Source organism: Carettochelys insculpta, chromosome 25, assembly GCF_033958435.1.
Source record: "Carettochelys insculpta isolate YL-2023 chromosome 25, ASM3395843v1, whole genome shotgun sequence".
Classification (NCBI taxonomy): Eukaryota; Metazoa; Chordata; order Testudines; family Carettochelyidae; genus Carettochelys; species Carettochelys insculpta.
Genome location: NC_134161.1, coordinates 1,710,630 through 1,729,193, shown reverse-complemented (window position 1 = coordinate 1,729,193; position 18,564 = coordinate 1,710,630). Strand labels below are relative to the sequence as shown.

At 59.1% G+C, this 18,564-nt stretch overlaps 1 protein-coding gene across 1 annotated transcript in view; it reads right to left on the bottom strand.

Annotated features, from left to right (window-relative positions):
- FXYD6 (FXYD domain containing ion transport regulator 6) overlaps nt 1-17,210 on the bottom strand; it is a 31,925-nt gene extending 14,715 nt beyond the window's left edge. Inside the window, exons 1-7 of the mRNA XM_074976731.1 lie at nt 17,156-17,210; nt 10,607-10,669; nt 7,389-7,427; nt 6,270-6,344; nt 5,437-5,473; nt 4,495-4,544; nt 2,701-2,818 (exon numbers count right to left, since the gene is read on the bottom strand). Of these exons, the coding sequence (XP_074832832.1) occupies nt 2,701-2,818; nt 4,495-4,544; nt 5,437-5,473; nt 6,270-6,344; nt 7,389-7,427; nt 10,607-10,669; nt 17,156-17,195 (422 nt within the window). The 5' untranslated portion in view covers nt 17,196-17,210. The remainder of the gene's footprint in view (nt 1-2,700; nt 2,819-4,494; nt 4,545-5,436; nt 5,474-6,269; nt 6,345-7,388; nt 7,428-10,606; nt 10,670-17,155) is intronic.
- Nucleotides 17,211-18,564: the final 1,354 nt, after the last annotated feature.

The following is an 18,564-nucleotide window of genomic DNA, read 5'->3' as shown; positions in this document are numbered from 1 at the left end:
AGTCACCAGGGAAGATGACAGGACTGGGCCATCTGCCAGGGGGCTCAGAAGGTTGGTTAGGGCACCAGACTTTGGGAAGTGTTGGGCTGAAATTTGCCCCCTGCCTCGGGCCAGCACAGAGGCTGGCAATGCTGAACTCCCTCTCACACCCTGAACGCAGCCTAGGAAATCAGGGCACCTGCCAGCTGACCGGGGACAGCCACTGCCCTACCCTAGCTGCCCGGCAAGCCCTACAGGGCCACCCTGCCCATCTGGTGTCTGTTTTCCATGCAGAGGCAGATGGGGGTATTATACAGCAAGTGGCTGTGACAGCATCTAACTGCTATGACATTACACAGGACATCAGTGCCCCACCGCAGGGAACTGGCAAGGAACTAACAAAGGCCTGGCTGCTCACAGTCAATTGCAGCTGCACGTCCTCTCCTGCAGCGTTCCCTGGCCCGCTGTGCTATCAGACAAACCACAGCGGGCTAGTTCCCACACAGCTTCTGAGACAAGACCTGTGTCGTCCTCAGAGACGGTCTGACCTCCTCTGCAGAGGAGAGGAACAGGCGGGCTGGCTGCACCGCTAGCGTCCCCACGCGGTGCCAGTGGGCGGGGGGATTTGAGATCCACTCCTCCAGTGCAGGAGCTGATCGCATTGCAAGGACATCGCCGAGGAAGAGCTTCCAGCCAGGAGCCCGAGAGGAGGGTTCTGCAGCCACGAGCCACAGGCGGCCGAGAGCACGCCTGGTGTGCACAGAGAAATGAAAGCAATGGACTTTCCTGCTTTCTCCTCAGCCTAGGGCCCGTGAGGCAGCGCTGTGGAAGTGTGCGTTTTGGATGAATGTTATTGCTGGAACTGCACAAGATGGCTGCAAGCTGCACCCACAGGGTCTCTCCCAGCCGTGCTGCACTGTGTCACGCCTACAGGCTCAACATAACCAAAACAAAACCAAAGTGCTCCCCAAAGCCCTCTCTAAACAACCAAAAGCTGCATCGCAAGAGCTGGCTGTGTGCAACGCTTCGAGCATGCAGCGCTTGTGTTATACGTGCACACACCAGCCCGCCCTGGCACAAGCACGGACAGGAGCTGGCTGCGTGCAACGCTTTGAGCATGCAGCGCTTGTGTTACACGTGCACACGCCAGCCCTCCCTGGCACAAGCACGGACAGGAGGAGCTGGCTGCGTTCAACGCTTTGAGCATGCAGTGCTTGTGTTACACATGTGCACACACCAGCCCTCCCCGGCACAAGCACGGACGGGAGGAGCTGTCTGCGTGCCACGCTTTGAGCATGCAGCGCTTGTGTTACATGTGCACACACCAGCCCTCCCTGGCACAAGCACAGACGGGAGGAGCTGTCTGCGTGCCACGCTTTGAGCATGCAGCGCTTGTGTTACATGTGCACACACCAGCCCTCCCTGGCACAAGCAGACGGGAGGAGCTGGCTGCGTGCCACGCTTTGAGCATGCAGCGCTTGTGTTACACGTGCACACACCAGCCCTCCCTGGCACAAGCACGGACGGGAGGAGCTGGCTACTTGCAACGCTTTGAGCATGCAGCGCTTGTGTTACACACATGTGCACACCAGCCTCCCTCGCACAAGCACAGGCGGGAGGAGCCGGCTGCGTGCAATACTTTGAGCATGCAGTGCTTGTGTTACACGTGCACACACCAGCTCTCCCTGGCACAAGCAGACATGGGAGGAGCTGGCTGCTTGCAACACTTTGAGCATGCAGTGCTTGTGTTACACACATGCACACACCAGCCCTCCTGGCACAAGCACGGGCAGGAGGAACTGGCTTCGACACTTGAGCCGAGGCCTTCAGCTGAGCTCTGGGTGGCCCAAGTACCAAGGGCAGCGGGTCTCTCCCTGGGGCTCCTGGTGCAGCACTGCCCCCTGTACAACAGACCCTGTGCCGGGCGCCTGGGTTCAGATTCCAAACGCCCCAAAGCCCAGTGGGAGTCTGGGCAGGCTCTACGTTTGGCCAGCTAAGAAATCTGGATGTGGGTGTGAGCTGAGATTCAGAAATCCCCTCCCTCGGCAAACACACGCAGTCTGCGGCTGGGCGTTCGCTCTGGACCCAGCTCTGGTTCCTACAGAATTCCTGTCCCCGCCTCGAGAACAACACACAACTCACTCGGGCCGCAGAGCCGCACGAGGAAAAGCTCCTTCCTGCAGGCGGGGTGGGACAGCCGACGTCTGGGGGTGGAACAGGGGGAATGCTTCACCAACACTAACCCCTCGGGGTCTGGGGGGGCTGAAGCCCTGGTGCTGGGTCAGGATCGGTGCATGACGCAGAGCTGACTCCATGCACCACCGGGCTCTTGCTTTCAGATTAAAGAGCTCAAATAAACACAACTGTTTTAAGTCGTCTATCGCACATCTTAAATGCCCCGGCTGCTTCAAAACCACTGAAAAGCAGGGCACAGCTGAGCCTTTGTAACGTGTTCCTTAGTTTGCCATGTGGGATCATCCCCTGTCCCCCGAGACAGGACAAAGAGCCACAGCCCCCAGCTTGGTACCGAGCTCCGTGCCAGGGGAGCACATCCTGCCATTCTCACACCACTCGACAGCACCAGAAAAATGAAGAGAAACTCACGAACACAACATCGTAACAGCTAGCCCAGGGTGACGGGCGTCGTACACTGACATAACACAGGACTGTAGGCGCGTGAGTGTTTACAGGGGTTTACAGAGAGAACCAGGATTAAAGTACAGAGGGTTATATGGACACAGCTTCTCTGCATCTCCGGAGGAGGACCTGTTGCTGTCATTCTCGCTTTCGGCAGGTCGCTTACATTTGTGGTCCAAGCATCTGTCCTCAGGTCTGTGATCTGTGAGGAGGGAGGACATTAGGTCAGGCTGGCCCCCCGCTGCTTAGCCCCTCAGCAGGAGGAAAGCGGAGGAGACACAGTGCTTTCTGAGCGAAGCCAAGCATGGAATGCGACTGTCTGGCCCAGGCTAGGCCCGAGCACAAGCTTGTTCACACCAGCAGACACTTCCTGGGCCCAGATTTACAATCATCCTTTTAAAAAACTCCTGTACTTGGATGCCAGGTTTTCACAACTGCACTTACGCCATCCAAGGACAAACACAATGGCACTGAGCCATCGGGTCAGTTCCCGCTACCCCTCTCAGACTGTGGTTCACATCTACCCGTCACTAAAACAAAGCACCTGACTGCAGCCCCCGACTGGAGGAAATCTCCGTCTGCGAGCAGGGAGTCCCTGAGTGGAGAACTGAAACCAACAAATTGCGCTTCACACATTCACTCCGCTCCACCCAGCTAGCAGCGCCGGGAAGCAGGGACGGAGCAGCAGGCAGAAGCCAGGAAATGTGGGCTCATCATGCTGTAAGAGAGCTGACGGGACACCCGGGATATTGGAGGTTCCATCCCAAATTAACCAACTGGAAGTCAAAAGCCAAATAAACAGACCCAGCAGAAGTGCCACAGATCTTAACAACAACCCCCTAAGCCATTAATTCTGAGCAGCCACTGAGCCAGTGGCACAAGCACCTTTTCCGGGTTGCAATGCATGCCAGCAGTGTGACCAATCCACCCTGCCACACGCCCTGCCTGCAGGGACTGCCCTAGGTCTCCAGGACAGCCACGCTCCTCGGGTGGATCATGCAGTAGGACGCGTGTCTATAAGGTCAGGTTGCTAGAGGGGGGAAGCTCACCAAGTAGGCGTCCTGTCCCAGCAGCCTTGTGGCTGGTTTAACCTGCGGGTCAGGGAAGGAGAGACCTGAACACCAGGGTGCTCTGGCTTGAGGCCTGGAAGGCATCAGCCCAGCTGGGTAGTGCAGGGGCAGGGAAAGCCACAGCGGGTTACACAGACAACTGCACGTGCCGGGCTCTATCCTTCCTGAATTGCAGTGCCCCAAAGCAGCCCTTTGAGGGCCTGCCTGTGCACCACCCTGCCATCTCTCCCTGGCTGGAGCTGAGTGCCAACAGGATGCTGCACCCCAGCCCCAGGGTCACACCAGGCCCTGCTCAACTTTCACACCCATCAACCTCGCCTTCTGTGGGTTCTCACACCCACGTGGGAGACCAGAATCAAGGACCCTCGTTTTTTCACAGGTGCCACACTGGGACTGTGTCTGAGCACCGGCCTAGGGACTGGATCCTGGATGGACCCAATAGCACAGCACAACCAGCTAACGTGTAAACCCACCTGCTTTGCGCCGGAGTCCTGTGCTCCCCATGCTGTGCAAACGGCACCCCCTACCCCACTGTCCCCGCTGACCTCAGCCGGGGCACAGCTCTAATTAACCCCTCGTCCAGCACAGCGGAACCGCGCACGAGAAAAGCTGGATGTGGCTCACCTGATGGCTCTAGTTCAGTTCTCGGCTTTTGGGGTCCCCGTTGCTGCGAAGAAAACGGCACAGTGTCTTTAGAAGTTCGAGCGAAAGGCCTCGGCTGCCAGCCTTGCTCCACGCCTGGCAAGCAGCCAGGGGCCAGCTTTCCGTGGAACGCACCCCACAGGCAGCAAGAAAACACAGCCCTTACCATTTGCTGCAATCAAGTTCTCCGCCTGAGCCTCCTCATCCCCAGGGGCTCTGCAACCAGAAATGCACAATGAGACCCACAAGGTCCCAGGAGCTTGGACACTCAGCTGAGTGCGTGATGCCAGTAAGGGCTGAGCACAGAGTCCAGGGGACTGTGCTTGCTCCATGCCTGTTCACATTAGACTCTCCGTTTGATGACCCAACCACACCACTGCGCCTCAGGAAAGGAGCAGGGATGCTTGTCCATCACCCCCAGCCCAGGAGCAAACCAGCTCAGCCCAAGGCAGGGGCTGGCATGGGCGGGAGGCAGGCGTGCACAGATTTGGGCACCGCAGAGCCGCGGTCGGGGTGCCTGGGAGCTGGCAGAGCAGGGGGGAGGAGACGCTGTGTCTGCTGCAGGGAGCTGTGAGGAGGTACAGTGGCTGGCTCTCGCCATTAGCCTGAGTTTGCACAAGCCTCTCGCTGGGCTTTGCAGGGCCCTCTAGGAAATGATGCAGGCTCTTGTTGAGCCCTCTGCGCATCCCTGCCTCAGCCTGCAATGCACTGGTGGGCGGGGCCAGGGGGCCGTGGTGCTGAGCTCCTGGATGCACTGCCATGTGGGCCTCAGACCCCCACTGCACTGACAGGTGTCCTTGGGGAAAAGCAGCTGAAACGCGCAAGGAAAAGCACGTGCCACACGGACGGGACTGGTGACTGCACTCCTATTGGCAAGCATGCTGGGTACCAGCCCTGGAGGGGAAGTGCCTGCCAGACAGCTCAGCCCCAGCTGGGGCACCCTCCCCAGGCAGACGTCACCCCCTGGCTGCTCAGGGACCCTTGCCCCGCTCCCTGTGCTTTGGCTGTGAAGGAATGGGCATCCCGCTGTGATGTAGCCATGGGAGCTGGGAGAGAGTTCCAGTGCCGGGCAGACTCGTCCCCCAGCCAACCATCCCCACACACCTACCTGGGCTTTTGGTTGAAGCTGCATCTGCACCTCCTGCCTGGAAGAGCAAGAAAACATCATGAGGCAGAGGGACGCGCCCCTCCGCCAGCAGGCCCACGCCTGGCAGGTCACGCTGGCGCTGCAGCACTCCCAGAAGCCTTAGGGCGGCGTACGCAGCAGGCAGGGCGGCAGCAAGGGGCTGCGGTGGGTGGAAAGGAGGGGGTCCCACACCGTGGGTCGCCCCCTGCGCTGGCAGCAGCAGCGCCCGGAGCCAGCCGAGGGGGGCTGCGAGTGCAGCGTGCCCTGGGACGGGCGTGGCCCCCAGTGATCTCAGGGGGGGAGAAACGTGGCCTTCCCAGAGCGCCTGTTCCCCCCCTCGCGCTGAGGGCCCACCAGCGCTGCCGCCGGCAGGGTTCTCTCCAGCTCCGGGGGCTGCAAAGCAGAGCGTGGCAGCGGCAGCGTGGGCCAGCGAGCAGCACAGCCCTGAGGAGCCCGTGAGCACCACACTGCGTGTGCCTGACACCCACGGCACGGGGCAGGAAGCGGCTCCGTACTGCTGCTCCCCCTCCCCACAGAGCTGCTGCCACATGTCTGTCCCCACTGCTCCCACAGCAGCTGGGGGGCTGGGCCTGGGGGCAGGGCGGGGCACAGAGCCACACGCGGGCCTGGGAGCAGGAAGCCAGGTGAGCCCCAACCTCACAGCGTCCTCCCTGGCCCAGCCACATCTTCAGTCCAGCGCCGCCCGTCTCCCAGGGCTGCCAGGCCGGAGGGGCTCCAGCGTACATGGTACGCCCCAGGCAGCCGGTTCTGTCTCCCCAGTCTCACCAGCCACCGGCTCTGCCTCAGCAACTTACTGAGAATGAGGAGAATTCCCACAGAAAACAAGACCACGGCGAACACCAAACCGCCGATCCTCAAAGTCTGGTAATCTGGCAGGGGAAAGGCAAAGGCAGCGTCACTTCCACGGGGTCGCAGTGTTCTGGCCAGCACAGTCCGCTCCCTCTCTCTCTCTCACACACACACGGCCATGGACACGGACACGGACACCTCTCCCTCTCTCTCACACACAGACACACACACACGCCTTTCCTTTTCCCTTTCCCTCTCACTCACGCACACCCCTTTCACCCCTCTCACACACACACACACCGCTCCCTCTCTCTCTCTCACACACACACACACCGCTCCCTCTCTCTCTCACACACACACACACACCCCACTCCCCCCTCACACACAGACACACACACCTCTCCCTCACACAGACACACCTCTCCCTCTCTCTCACACACAGACACACACACACGCCTTTCCTTTTCCCTTTCCCTCTCACTCACGCACACCCCTTTCACCCCTCTCACACACACACACACCGCTCCCTCTCTCTCTCACACACACACACACCGCTCCCTCTCTCTCTCTCACACACACACACACCCCCCACTCCCCCCTCACACACAGACACACACACCTCTCCCTCACACAGACACACCTCTCCCTCTCTCTCACCCCCCCCACATACACACGCACATGCCTTTCCTTTTCCCTTTCCCTCTCACTCACGCACACACACCCCTTTCACCCCTCACAGACACACACACCTCTCCCTCTCACACACACACGCACACACCTCTCCCTCTCTCACTCACACAGATACAGACACACACCTCTCCCTCCTGCTCTCACACAAACACCTCTCCCTCTCTCGTACAGACACACAATTCTCCCCCCTTGCGTGCACACACACACACACTGACACACACCACTCCCACTTTTCTTGCAGACACACACCCTTTCTCACACACACACCCCTCTCCCTCTCTCGCACTTGACACATACCCTCCCTCTCTCACACACACACACACACACACCTCTCTCTCTCTCTCTCGCACGCACACACACACACACACAGTTCTTTTAGCACCACACGGGTCTATTCTGTGCACACACGTACCACTAAGGGCTCTGATGCTCACCATAGTTAAAAGGATCATTTTCCTTCTCTTGATTCGTTGCTGGAAACAAAACAGACAAAAAGTGTGTAAACACTAGGGCTGGGATTACGGGCACTGCTGGGCATGTGAGTTTTAACTTGCATTAACTAGGACCTGTATTATTGTAGGGCTGGGGAACCTGTGGTCAGGCACCAGGGCACCCTGTACAGGGTGCAGGACAAACACACAAAGGTTCCCATCCTGGAGAGCTACAAGCTTGTACCGTGAGAAGCATGTGTCAGGCAGGACCCTAAAATCTATCTTAGGCCTGCATGTGAAGAAGAGAGTCTAAGATCGGGACAAGTTGCTATTCTAGTTGCTCTTTCCTTACAGAGAGACACCCTAAGAATCAATGGGGTCTCCTCCCCTTCTGATCTCCCATACAGCAGGAACACGAGGGAACCCCTAGGACTCCTCGGAGATTCCTGAGAAGGGCGCAGAGGGAGAGTCAATCACTGACTATGGCGAAAGGTTCAGAAGAGTTAGAAGACGTGGCTGCTTGGACAGTCAGGCCACTCGAGCAGCCTGCTGTGACACACGTTCCTGGAAAAACTCTTCTGAAATAAGAGTCCTAAGCCCAGTGAAAAAACACAAAATGCAAACCCTTGGGCGGGGCTTCGTGAGGGGCAGGGAACGATGACGCAAACCATGGGGGAAAGTCTCTTGGCAATGCTGTCCCACAGCTGGAGCATGGAAACAGACCTGCAGACCACCACAGCAGGGAAACCATGGTAAGCACCATCTGCCGTGCAGGAGGGGAGACCAATGCACGCCACCTCCTTGATTTGGCAGCTGAAGACCAGACTGACTCACCTCGGAAAAGCAACTTGCTTGTGCGCGAAACCTTTACAGAAGCACCCCAGCCACCTCCCAGCAGACCTTACAGGGCCACTAACAAGGTGCAAGAGGAAATGCATATTGGGAGCGTGTGAGATCCGGGAGTAATTCAAGTCCGGCCGCTCTTGGCATCACCTGTGATCCTGGTCCCAAAAGAGAGACCACTCAGGTGTTGCTGTCATAGTAGCAGATGCTTATCCTACGCCTAGAATTGATTAGCTCAGGGGTCTGCAACCTGGGGCTCTCTCAGGACGTCTGTGTGGCTCCTGATGCTATAACTGCAAAGTTAAAAAACCCTCCTGATCATTTTTGATATTTTGGTGAATGTCTGAAAGCCCAACAATGGACAGCTCATATCTAAACTGCAAACAATATGTGATCTCAAAACGCTGGGTAACTCCCCTTTTAACGTCTGCAGCGATTGTGGGATATGTGTGTGCGCGTTTCCTAGAAAAGGGGTTACAAACAGTAGGGCTTGTGTTAGCTACTAAGGACTGTCTCATATTCACAGGCACTGCAGCTCTTGAATTACTGAGGTTTCTTTTTACCGAATTTCAAAAAATATGGCTCTTCTTGCTCTTTTGGTTGCTGGCCCTGGGTTAGGTGCTCAATATCTTCACCAAACCGCTCTTCGATGTGGTTAGCAGTCAGCAGATGAGCCCTTTGGCTGGGCATGCACAGAGACAATCTGCTTCTAGCACCAACATGGGCTCTGCACGGATTCACAACATCACCATTTGGGTTAACTCCCGCAGGAGCCCCCTTTCAGTGGCTGGTTAACCCAGCGTTTGTCGCTCTGAAAGGGCTGTGCTGCTGGCAGCCGTGTTCAACAACCCACAACCACACCTAGGAGCTGCGTCTTCGAAGCAGCAGGCTGAACGGTAAAAGCCTCTCTGTGTGCAACTGGACCAGTTCCTTATTTTGGAAACTAATTCGAGGAGAGCAAATATGCCGGGATCCCTTCAAAGCCGAAGCTGCTGTTAATCAGCCTGCACCCCAAATGAAAGTCCAATCTCTCCTGGGTGTTGTAGGTGATAAAAGGTTTGCGGGGGAGGAGGAGGGAGTGCACAAGGGCGTGCCGAGAGGGGCTTGAGACGGCGAGGAAAACCTCTTCTAGCTGGCCCAGCTTCGACAACATGTTCAAAGTGTGCAAAGGTGCATCAGAGGCTGGTTTAGGGGCTGTATTACAACCGTCAGGGAAGAACAGGGAGACACACTCTGTTGCTTTCTTAGGCAAGAAACTGACACCCACTGAACAAAACTGCTCTGTCATAGGGAATGATATGCCGTTGAGTGGGCAGTAGCACAGTTCCAGCCCTATCTCTGCAACAGAAACTTCAATGAATTAATGGCTCATTCTCCATTGATCTGGCTGCCCAGAACTCAAGGCTCAAACGCCAAGTGTCCGCACTGGAGTCTTATGCGGCCTGCACTGGATATGGAAACTGTGCATATGAAGGGAGAAGAAATTATGGTGGCAGATGCCCTGTCCAGGGCAGCCAGTGGTTGGTGCTTCTTGGGGGCAAGGGGTCCACTGGAACCGGTGGACATGGCATGAGGGACCATCTGAAAGCTCCTCACTTGCTGACCAGTAACGGCCTGGTAAAACACCTGGAGCACCAGCAGGTGTGAACTTATGCACACGAGTTTCAGCCATGACCAAAGCGCGTACCCCGGATAAGCTAAACAAATGGACGCTCCAGTCAATAAGGCTAACGGGCCGTCCCGATCAGGCAGCCATCCTTTGGCAAGGAACGGGGCAGCACCACTTAGCTGTGCCAGGTCCGTCCATGCGCACCCTTCCCAGGGGTGCACTCTACAGGCCTCGCACGCTGCTGTGGTGACACAACTCTATCCTGGTGCCAGCTCTTGCGGCACTGCCAAGCGTGTGTGCCTGAGCTGCGAGAGGCTCAGCCCAGGCTCACGTGTCAGGGGCCACAGTCAGTGTCCCGAGGCCCTTGCTAACGTGCGAGGCCGTGTAAGGCACCACAGGGGCGCAAGGAGAAGCAGGAGTAGGGCAGGCTCTCATGGCTGCCTCAGCAGCGCGCTCAGCGGCTGAGTTCCCCGAGCGTTCGGCCCCCGTCAGAGCGCACAGGGCTGGCCGTGCTGGACCAGTGCCCTCAGCTCACAGCACGTCCCAGCTTTGTGGTTTCCTGCGAGGTTTATTTTCCCAGCAGCAAAAGACTATTTTAAACCAACAGTCCTGCTGCTCCCTCCACCCACCCGTCGTGCCCCTGCCAGCTCCGAGGCCCAGGACGTAGGCAGGCCAGCCCCTGATCTTCATGCGTAACTCGCCTTTGTCTGCCAGGTCCCACTGGCCCTTTGGCCACAGCCCTGCCCTCTCCAGAGCTCCAGATACGTACCATCCGCTGCAGCCACAGGCACCAGCAGAGAGCACAGAAAGATGAGTGTTGTTTCCATGGCCACTAGAAAAGAGAGGGGGACAGGAGTCACTCTTCAGGCAAGGCAGCACAGAGAAATATCAGCAAAGCAACCGAGCCGGGCCAGGGACACAGGAGCAGGCCAGGTAGCCGGGGAGCCTGGACCGGGACGCTGCAGCCACCAGCTCTCCAATTTCCAATTTCAGAGCCAGAATCCAACTTCACCACTCGGGTCCCTCTCCGGCTTGGCCCGCTGAGTTCCATGTCCTGGCTCCGGCAGAGCACAGCAAGGGCAGCAGGGCACCCGGCTCACTGTGCCCGCCCATCTGGGCAGAGGAACAACTTCTCCCTGACCTCTGAGGGCAATGCCCTCGCCCCGACGCCTGGCAGATCATTCCCCTCAGCTATGAAGAGCTTACCTCACAAAGCCAGTCAGCCCCTCCTGAAGCCCAGCAGCACCATTACACTCCTTGCAGGCCGGCGGGTCGCCGTCCGCTTTCAGTAGTAGACTGGTGCCGGGCTGGCTGCTGAACACACCAGTGCTGGGCTGGTGGGTGAGTAACCTGGAGCCAAGCCTGGTTCTTGGCCCCATGTTCTCCGGACTGGCAGGGGCTGGGAGCCCACCTGGGGGTGGGGAAGCAACCTGGGCTAAAGGAACCACACTCTGGTGGACTCGCAGCCAGGACGAGCAGCTCCAGGGACAGATGGAGGAAAGCCATTGCCCTCATCCTGTGCACCCATGCAGCCAAGGCCTCATTGTGTCCTGCCTCACGCCCGCCCACACTCCCTCCCTGCACTGCACAGCACCGCACCGCACCGCACCCTGCACCCTTCCTGCGTGTCCTGCAGGCAGGTTCACTGGCCGTGAACCGGACGCAGCCCACAGACAAGCCACCAGCAGGCAGAGGAGGCTGCTCTGCAGCAGCAGCTCCAGCCTGGCCAGGGCCCTGGGACCCGACACGTGGCTGTGCTCTGGCTTGGCTGAGTGATGTGGCGTGAGCTGCCCGGGGGGTTACCGGCTGCGAGGGCCATTGCTACTTCAAGGCAGCATCACTCCCGGGGGCCTTGGGCCTCCAGCCTCTGCTCCCACCAGCGATGCCATGGTCAGCACTGGGCCCTTTGCTGCAGCGTGTTTACTGTGCCCCATTAGCCGAGTAAGTGCCGTGTGTCCCCCTTACTGCCCCACCCCGTCCTGTCCCTGGCACAGGAATGATGGAGCCGGCCCTGCGCCCCCAGCACTGCGCCCCCCAGTCGTAACTGCCGTGTGCCCCTGTTACCGCCCCGCCCCGCCCCGCCCCGGCGCAGGAGTGACAGAGCTGGCCCTGCACCCCCAGCGCTGCGCCCCCCAGTCGTAACTGCCGTGTGCCCGTTACCGCCCCGCCCCGCCCCGGCGCAGGAGTGACGGAGCCGGCCCTGCGCCCCCAGCGCTGCGCCCCCCAGTCGTAACTGCCGTGTGCCCCTGTTACCGCCCCGCCCCGCCCCGGCGCAGGAGTGACGGAGCCGGCCCTGCGCCCCCAGCGCTGCGCCCCCCAGTCGTAACTGCCGTGTGCCCGTTACCGCCCCGCCCCGCCCCGGCGCAGGAGTGACAGAGCCGGCCCTGCGCCCCCAGCGCTGCGCCCCCCAGTCGTAACTGCCGTGTGCCCCTGTTATCGCCCTGCCCCGCCCTGGCGCAGGAGTGACGGAGCCGGCCCTGCGCCCCCAGCGCTGCGCCCCCCAGTCGTAACTGCCTTGTGCCCCTGTTACTGCCCCGCCCCGCCCCGGCGCAGGAGTGACAGAGCCGGCCCTGCGCCCCCAGCGCTGCGCCCCCCAGTCGTAACTGCCGTGTGCCCCTGTTACCGCCCCGCCCCGCCCCGGCGCAGGAGTGACAGAGCCGGCCCTGCGCCCCCAGCGCTGCGCCCCCCAGTCGTAACTGCCGTGTGCCCCTGTTACCGCCCCGCCCCGCCCCACCCTGTCCCGCCCTCAGCAGCGACGGAGCCAGCCCTGCGCCCATCACTTTGCTAATCAGTTTTGATGTCAGTGTCCCACCACTCCAGCTGCTGGGAAAGCCCAGCATGGTTGGCACTTGGTTGGTGGCCACAGGCCTCGCAACAGGCTGTGCTTATCCAGGCGTGTCACCTGGCTGCCTTGTTCCCACGTCGCGCCTGGGGGGGCCGGCCCCACGCAGCAAAGTGAGCCAGGAGGCCTGGCCCAGCTCATCAGGCAAACCCCGGAGCAGGAATCCCACTTGGGAGCACCAGCTGCTGCCCTCCCCCGGGCCAGGCGATCACAGCTCCGGCCCAGTGAGCCAGAACGGCCTCTGATTGAAATAACTAGCTGAGCGCACACAGAGGAGGGTGCCTGATCCCACCAGAGCCCTTGGAAAAATTGGCCTTCCACCTGCTCCCCTTCCGCCGCGGGCTGCAGCCGCTGATGCAGAGGACGGGCTCCGGGCTCGTCCGTCGGTAGTTCTGCAATTTCACCTGCTGAATTCCTTTAGAGCTGGTGGGTGACTGGCCCTGGGGCCTGGTGTCTGGTTCCAGTTAGCTCAGCAGTCGCTCCAAATCCCGCTGGAAGGACACCTCAGTGGGGGAGAGCCCCTGAGCTCCGTCACCTAGGAAGAGCGGCTCCGGCCCGGGACGCTCTGGCCAGCTTCAGCCGTTCGGACGGAAGGAAAGATTCATTTAGTTTCTCCGCAACGTGACAGCCTCCATGCCCTCCGCCAGCACTGTCCGTCGCCCCCGCCCCCGGCCCCGTCTGACTACATCACCATACATGGTAGCACGTAGCGGGCAGCGAGACAGGGAGGCTTTGTACAGCACTGACTGCAGAGCTGCAGCTGCTGGGCTGGAATCATGCCGACAAGAAAGGGGCCCTTTCCGAGCAGGGACTCAACTCCCCGGGACAGAGACACTGGTGCTGAGCGGCTCAGCGCTGACAAAGCCTTTCCCTGACTCTAGGATTGGACCTCTGGCTACCCCCCTCCCTGCCGACTGCCACAGCCTGGGAGAGACGCCTTGCCCACCTCCTGCTGCTGGCCCTGCTGGAGCCCCCCTGGCCAGGACGGCCCTGGGGCTGCCCAGGGAGGATCTGGGTCCCAAGCATGTCTGACCAGTGTGGTCCGGCAGGAGCCTCCCAGCCAGGAACGGCCCACCAGCCCCTGGCGAACCTCCCACACTGCGTCACTGGCCAAAGTCAGGGGAGGGACCATTGCCATAGTCTCAGCCCCCAGCAGCCTTCCCTCCACTTTCCCATCCATGTGCCAAATACATTTTATGTAAACCACCCATGGAACCCCAGGCTGCCGGCCGCGGGGGCTCTGCTCGTCAGCTGGGCATGCCTGACTCTCCCCTGGGCGGCTTACAGGGAATGCGGATTCCAGGCACGCAGGGGGCACCCCACCCATCGGCCAAAGCAGCTCGCAGGCCGAGGTCGGTGCTGGGACTCAACGGCTTCTCCACGGCCACCGGCAACACCGCGGCACCTGCTGCGAAACCCGTGTGGAACGCTGCCAGTGGCTCAGCCGTCCGGGGCGGCCCAGGCAGGGGAGTCGCCTTCGGGGGCGACACAGCAATGCGCTCTGCAAAGTGCGGCTTGCATACAGCCCTGCGCAGGGATCGCCCCGCCGAGAGACGCCGCGCCGCAGCGACACGTTCTCCTCCCTCCTAGCCCCGGCACCCTGCCCCTCGCGCCTCCGCACGTGCCCTCTCCAGACAGCCGTACTGCACGCCAGCACCAGGCTCTGCCCCGGCTCTCCCGTGTCCCCACCACGCACGTCTCCCTCTTTGCTAACGAAGGGAACCACCGCCAGCCCTTGGAACGCCTCGGCCCTATCCGGAGGGGTGCTGAGTGCTCATCTCCCACTGCAGCACAGGCAGGGTGAGTACAGTCAGTGCCGGCGCCGCGGGTGGCAGGTGAAGGCGCAGCTAGGGAAGGCAGGCAGCCCTGTCCCTTCCGCCCCTTTCCCTCTTACCCCCATTTACCACGGAGCCAACAAATGCCAGCCCCGGCGGCTGGGGAATGTAGACAATTTTGGGAAGACAACACCTTCCCCTGCCTAGATTACCCACTGCCCACGCTGGGGGCATTCTGGGAGGTCCTTCGCTGGCCGGCAAATTGCAGACTTTAAGTTTCATTCATCCTGCGGAGGACAGCGCAGGAAGGGGCAGCTGCTGGGACCCCACCACGAGACCAGGCCTTGGCTCGCCAGCACTTTGGAGCAGGGATCTCCAGCAGGTGTCAGTGGGCAAGGAAGCCAGCCCCTTGGTTTCTTCTCGGTGCTGTGCAACCTCGGCGCACAGCGTCAGGGCTACAGCCCATCTTCTCTGCATGGAGACCGTGTCGCTGGGCTATGAACACATTCCAGCTGAACGGGCTGGGGTTCGCTCTCCCTCCCCGCAGCTCCGGATGCTGCAGTTCGTGAGCTCCAGGTTCGGGAGGTTCAAGCGTGCAGCAGCAGACTGAGGCGATCAGCTGGTGCAGCACGCCTCAACAATTCTTTTCACAGGGTGAGTCACATCATTTCATGTAATTACCGTGTACAAAAAAAAAGAAAAACACCCACCAAGCTCAACAGCTGAGGAGCCAGGAACTTGTGGGCTTGTTTTCTAGAGACGACTTGGGTGATAAGTCAACAAGGTACTTTAAAAATACCAAATACTGTTCTGAGTGTAACAGGGAAAATATTGAACTCAAAATTCACCGTGTGCCTCGTGCAAAATCCCTCAGCTTGTATTTACAATGCACCGTTTACTGTATGAATCAAAACGCGAGCTGAATGAACGGAGCTAATTGACTCTTACGTGCTATTAATAATGCTGTTGTTTCTCGAATAAATTATGCATCGGACATGCTTTTGCAGGCTTTGGCTGCCTCCGTCGCTCGATCCTGCTCCCTGAATGATACAGCCTATCAATGAATTATTACACAGTTATCTGACAGACACTCCAGCTGAGACACGGCCCAGCACCAGTGTGCCCAGTCCTCCTCTTGGTTCCGTCAGCCCGACTCCTCTGAAATCAGTGCAGCTCAAGGGGCATTTGCACTAAGGCCACTCCACACCCTCTGGTGCCTAAGCAGCTGTAGTGTACAACGACAGCAGGCTCACGGAAGCAGCAACTGCAGACTCAGGCCCTTGACACTCTTAGTATCACAGACTCCCAGGGCTGGAAGGGACCTCAGGAGGTCATCGAGTCCAGCCCCCTGCCTAAAGCAGGATCAACCCCAACTAAATCATCCCAGCCAGGACTTCGTCAAGCCAGGACTTAAAAACCTCTAGGGATGGAGATTCCACCACCTCTCTAGGTAACTCATTCCAGTGCTTCACCGCGCTCCTGGGAAATAGTTTTTCCTAATATCCAACCTACACCTCTCCCTCTGTAACTTCAGATCATTGCTCCTTGTTCTGCCATCTGTCACCACTGAGAACAGCCGCTCTCCATCCTCTTTAGAGCCCCCTTCAGGAAGTTGAAGGCTGCCATCAAATCCTCCCTCAGTCTTCTCTTAAGCCCAAATCCCTCAGCCGCTCCTCATAGGTCATGTGCTCCAGCCCCCTAATTATTTTCATTGCCCTCCGCTGGACCTGCTCCAGCGCATCCACATCCTTTCGATCCTGGGGGGAGGCCCAGAACTAGACACAATACTCCACATGAGGCCTCAGCAGTGCCGAGTAGAGGGGAATAACAGTCTCTAGGTCTGCTCACAATGCGTCTCCTAATGCACCCCAATATGCCGTGAGCTCTCTTGGCTACAAGGGCACACTCTTGATTCATATCCAGCCTCTCATTTACCATAATCCCCAGGTCCTTTTCTGCCGCACTGCTACTTAACCAGTTGGTCCCCAGCCTGTAACAGTGTTTGGGATTCTTCCATCCCAAGTGCAGGACTCAACACTTCTCCTTGTTGAACCTCATCAGGTTTCTTTTGGCCCAATCCAGGCCACTCTGGACCCTGTCCTTACTCTCCAATGTATCTCATCCTTTTACCGTCTTTAGTGACATGGCTTCTCCGCCAAGCCCTGCCCGCTTCACAGCCCAGTCCTCAGGGTGCTCACCTTGTGGGAGGCAGCAAGGCCATGGGGTCTGCACCATTGATTCCTGTCGGGGGATAGCCCAGTGCAGCCACTCGCCTCCCACTGAGCCAGTTCCCGGCATGCGCCCACCCAGCAGGAGCCACTCACCGCAGCAGGTGGCTCTCCGAATGCCTTCCTGGCCCAACAGTACCCCCCTCTCAGGGCTCAGCCCCCCTTCAGCACTGCCAAGCAGCACCTTGCCAGGGCTCTGCCCGGGGAGCACCCCCAAACCTGGTTTGACTCACCCCCAGGTATTTGGCCGCCATGCCCCAGCGCGTAAGGAGGGCCCTCAGGTGTCCTACCGTGGTACCCTTTAGTGTCTAGGGTCTAAGTTAGCTCATTCCCTACTGGGCACCTGCCAGTCTGCACCAACGACTCTCACCGGGGCCAGGTTGTGCCCTCCAAGAGTGGGTGAACCCCTCCCACCTGCTGCCCAGAACCCAGCCACAGTGCCAGGAAGGAGAAACCCCGCCCGCCTCACTAACCTGCAGCTCTGGGGAAAACACCTTCCCAGCCCCAAAGCATCAGCTCTGCCTCAATAAGGGCTGACTGCTGGAATCCAGCCTGCAGGACACGGGCTCCTGACCACCTGCCAAACACTCCAAGGCTGCCCACTCACCCCCAAGTCCTGTGCGGGCCGGAAGTCTCCTGGGACCCAGCCTGTGCCGTCTTTTCTGCCCTCCCCTGTCACGAGAGCTCCCAAGCTCAGTCTGGCTGGGCTGAGTCCCCACGCTGCCTGCTGTGCACAGGCAAGCAGGATCTGCCCCCTCCTGGGCACAAGCTTAATCTGTTGGCTGTGGAGGACGACGGTTCAGTCATGAATCTTTCCTTATTCCGGTTTGCTCTGGGCAAGCTACAAACCCAACAGTGGAATTCACCCCAGCTAGAATCTCACTCGGGACCTAAAAATTGCTACAAGACAACATCTTCCATTGCACCAGCCCCTGAGCAAAACACTTGCAAAGCGACCAGCTCGTCCCCTACGGACTGCTGGTCTCCGGCTTCCTGCCCCACCTCTCCTGTCTTACCCAAGGAGGAAAACGCTTCTCAGACTTGAGCGGCTGCTGCGTAACACTCACCGAAATCATCTCAGCTTCCAAGCACTTTGCAAACATTCTTGGCGAGCCATTTGCAGATGCAACCCTCCCCACCCCCCGCCTGCCAGCAAAGGAATTCAATGCAGGCACACCCACCCATTTCCAGAGTGCACTTCTGGTACACACACAGCACCCCTCTGCCGGCGTGAGCATCTCTACAGCGAGCCTCTTGGCAACACGTCCCAGTGGTAACGACTGCAGCTGGATTAGCACCTCTCTGCTGCCCGCAGAGCAAACCTCCAGCCTCCTGCATCTGGTGTCTCACCTCCCGCCTTTCTGGGCCTGGCAGAACATTGTGCACTGGAAGGATCTGTACCCCACCACTAGCATTTCCCACCCCTGGTCCCAACAGCCTGAAATCTAACAGCACATCACCCCCAGCCCATAGCCCTCTCCCCAAAAGTCCACTTTTTCTAGTTCAGGGATTTGCAATTTGCACCTGACTGCCTAATTTTCACGTTCCCCTGCACTAGGGAGGGAGGGGGAGAGGTCAGCCCTAGTGCTATCAGGAAACCATTGGGGATCCCACTGCAGTCCCAGAAGCTACTCTGGGGTCGCTCTCAGAGCACAGTCAGCTCCTCTGCCTGGCAAGGACCCAACTCCATTTGCAACTGGGTAGGAATGTGGGCAGAATTTGCTGCATGGTTTAGGGAAAAAAAAAAACCAGGCTCTCCCCTTAGCAGGTTCAGGAGGCAAAGAAACCAGGCTCAGGGGTGGTTGTTTCAGCCTGTAAATAAGCCAGTGGCTCCCAGGAACCTGACAGCTGGGCTCTGCCCCTGGCGGTTGGGAAGTAATGG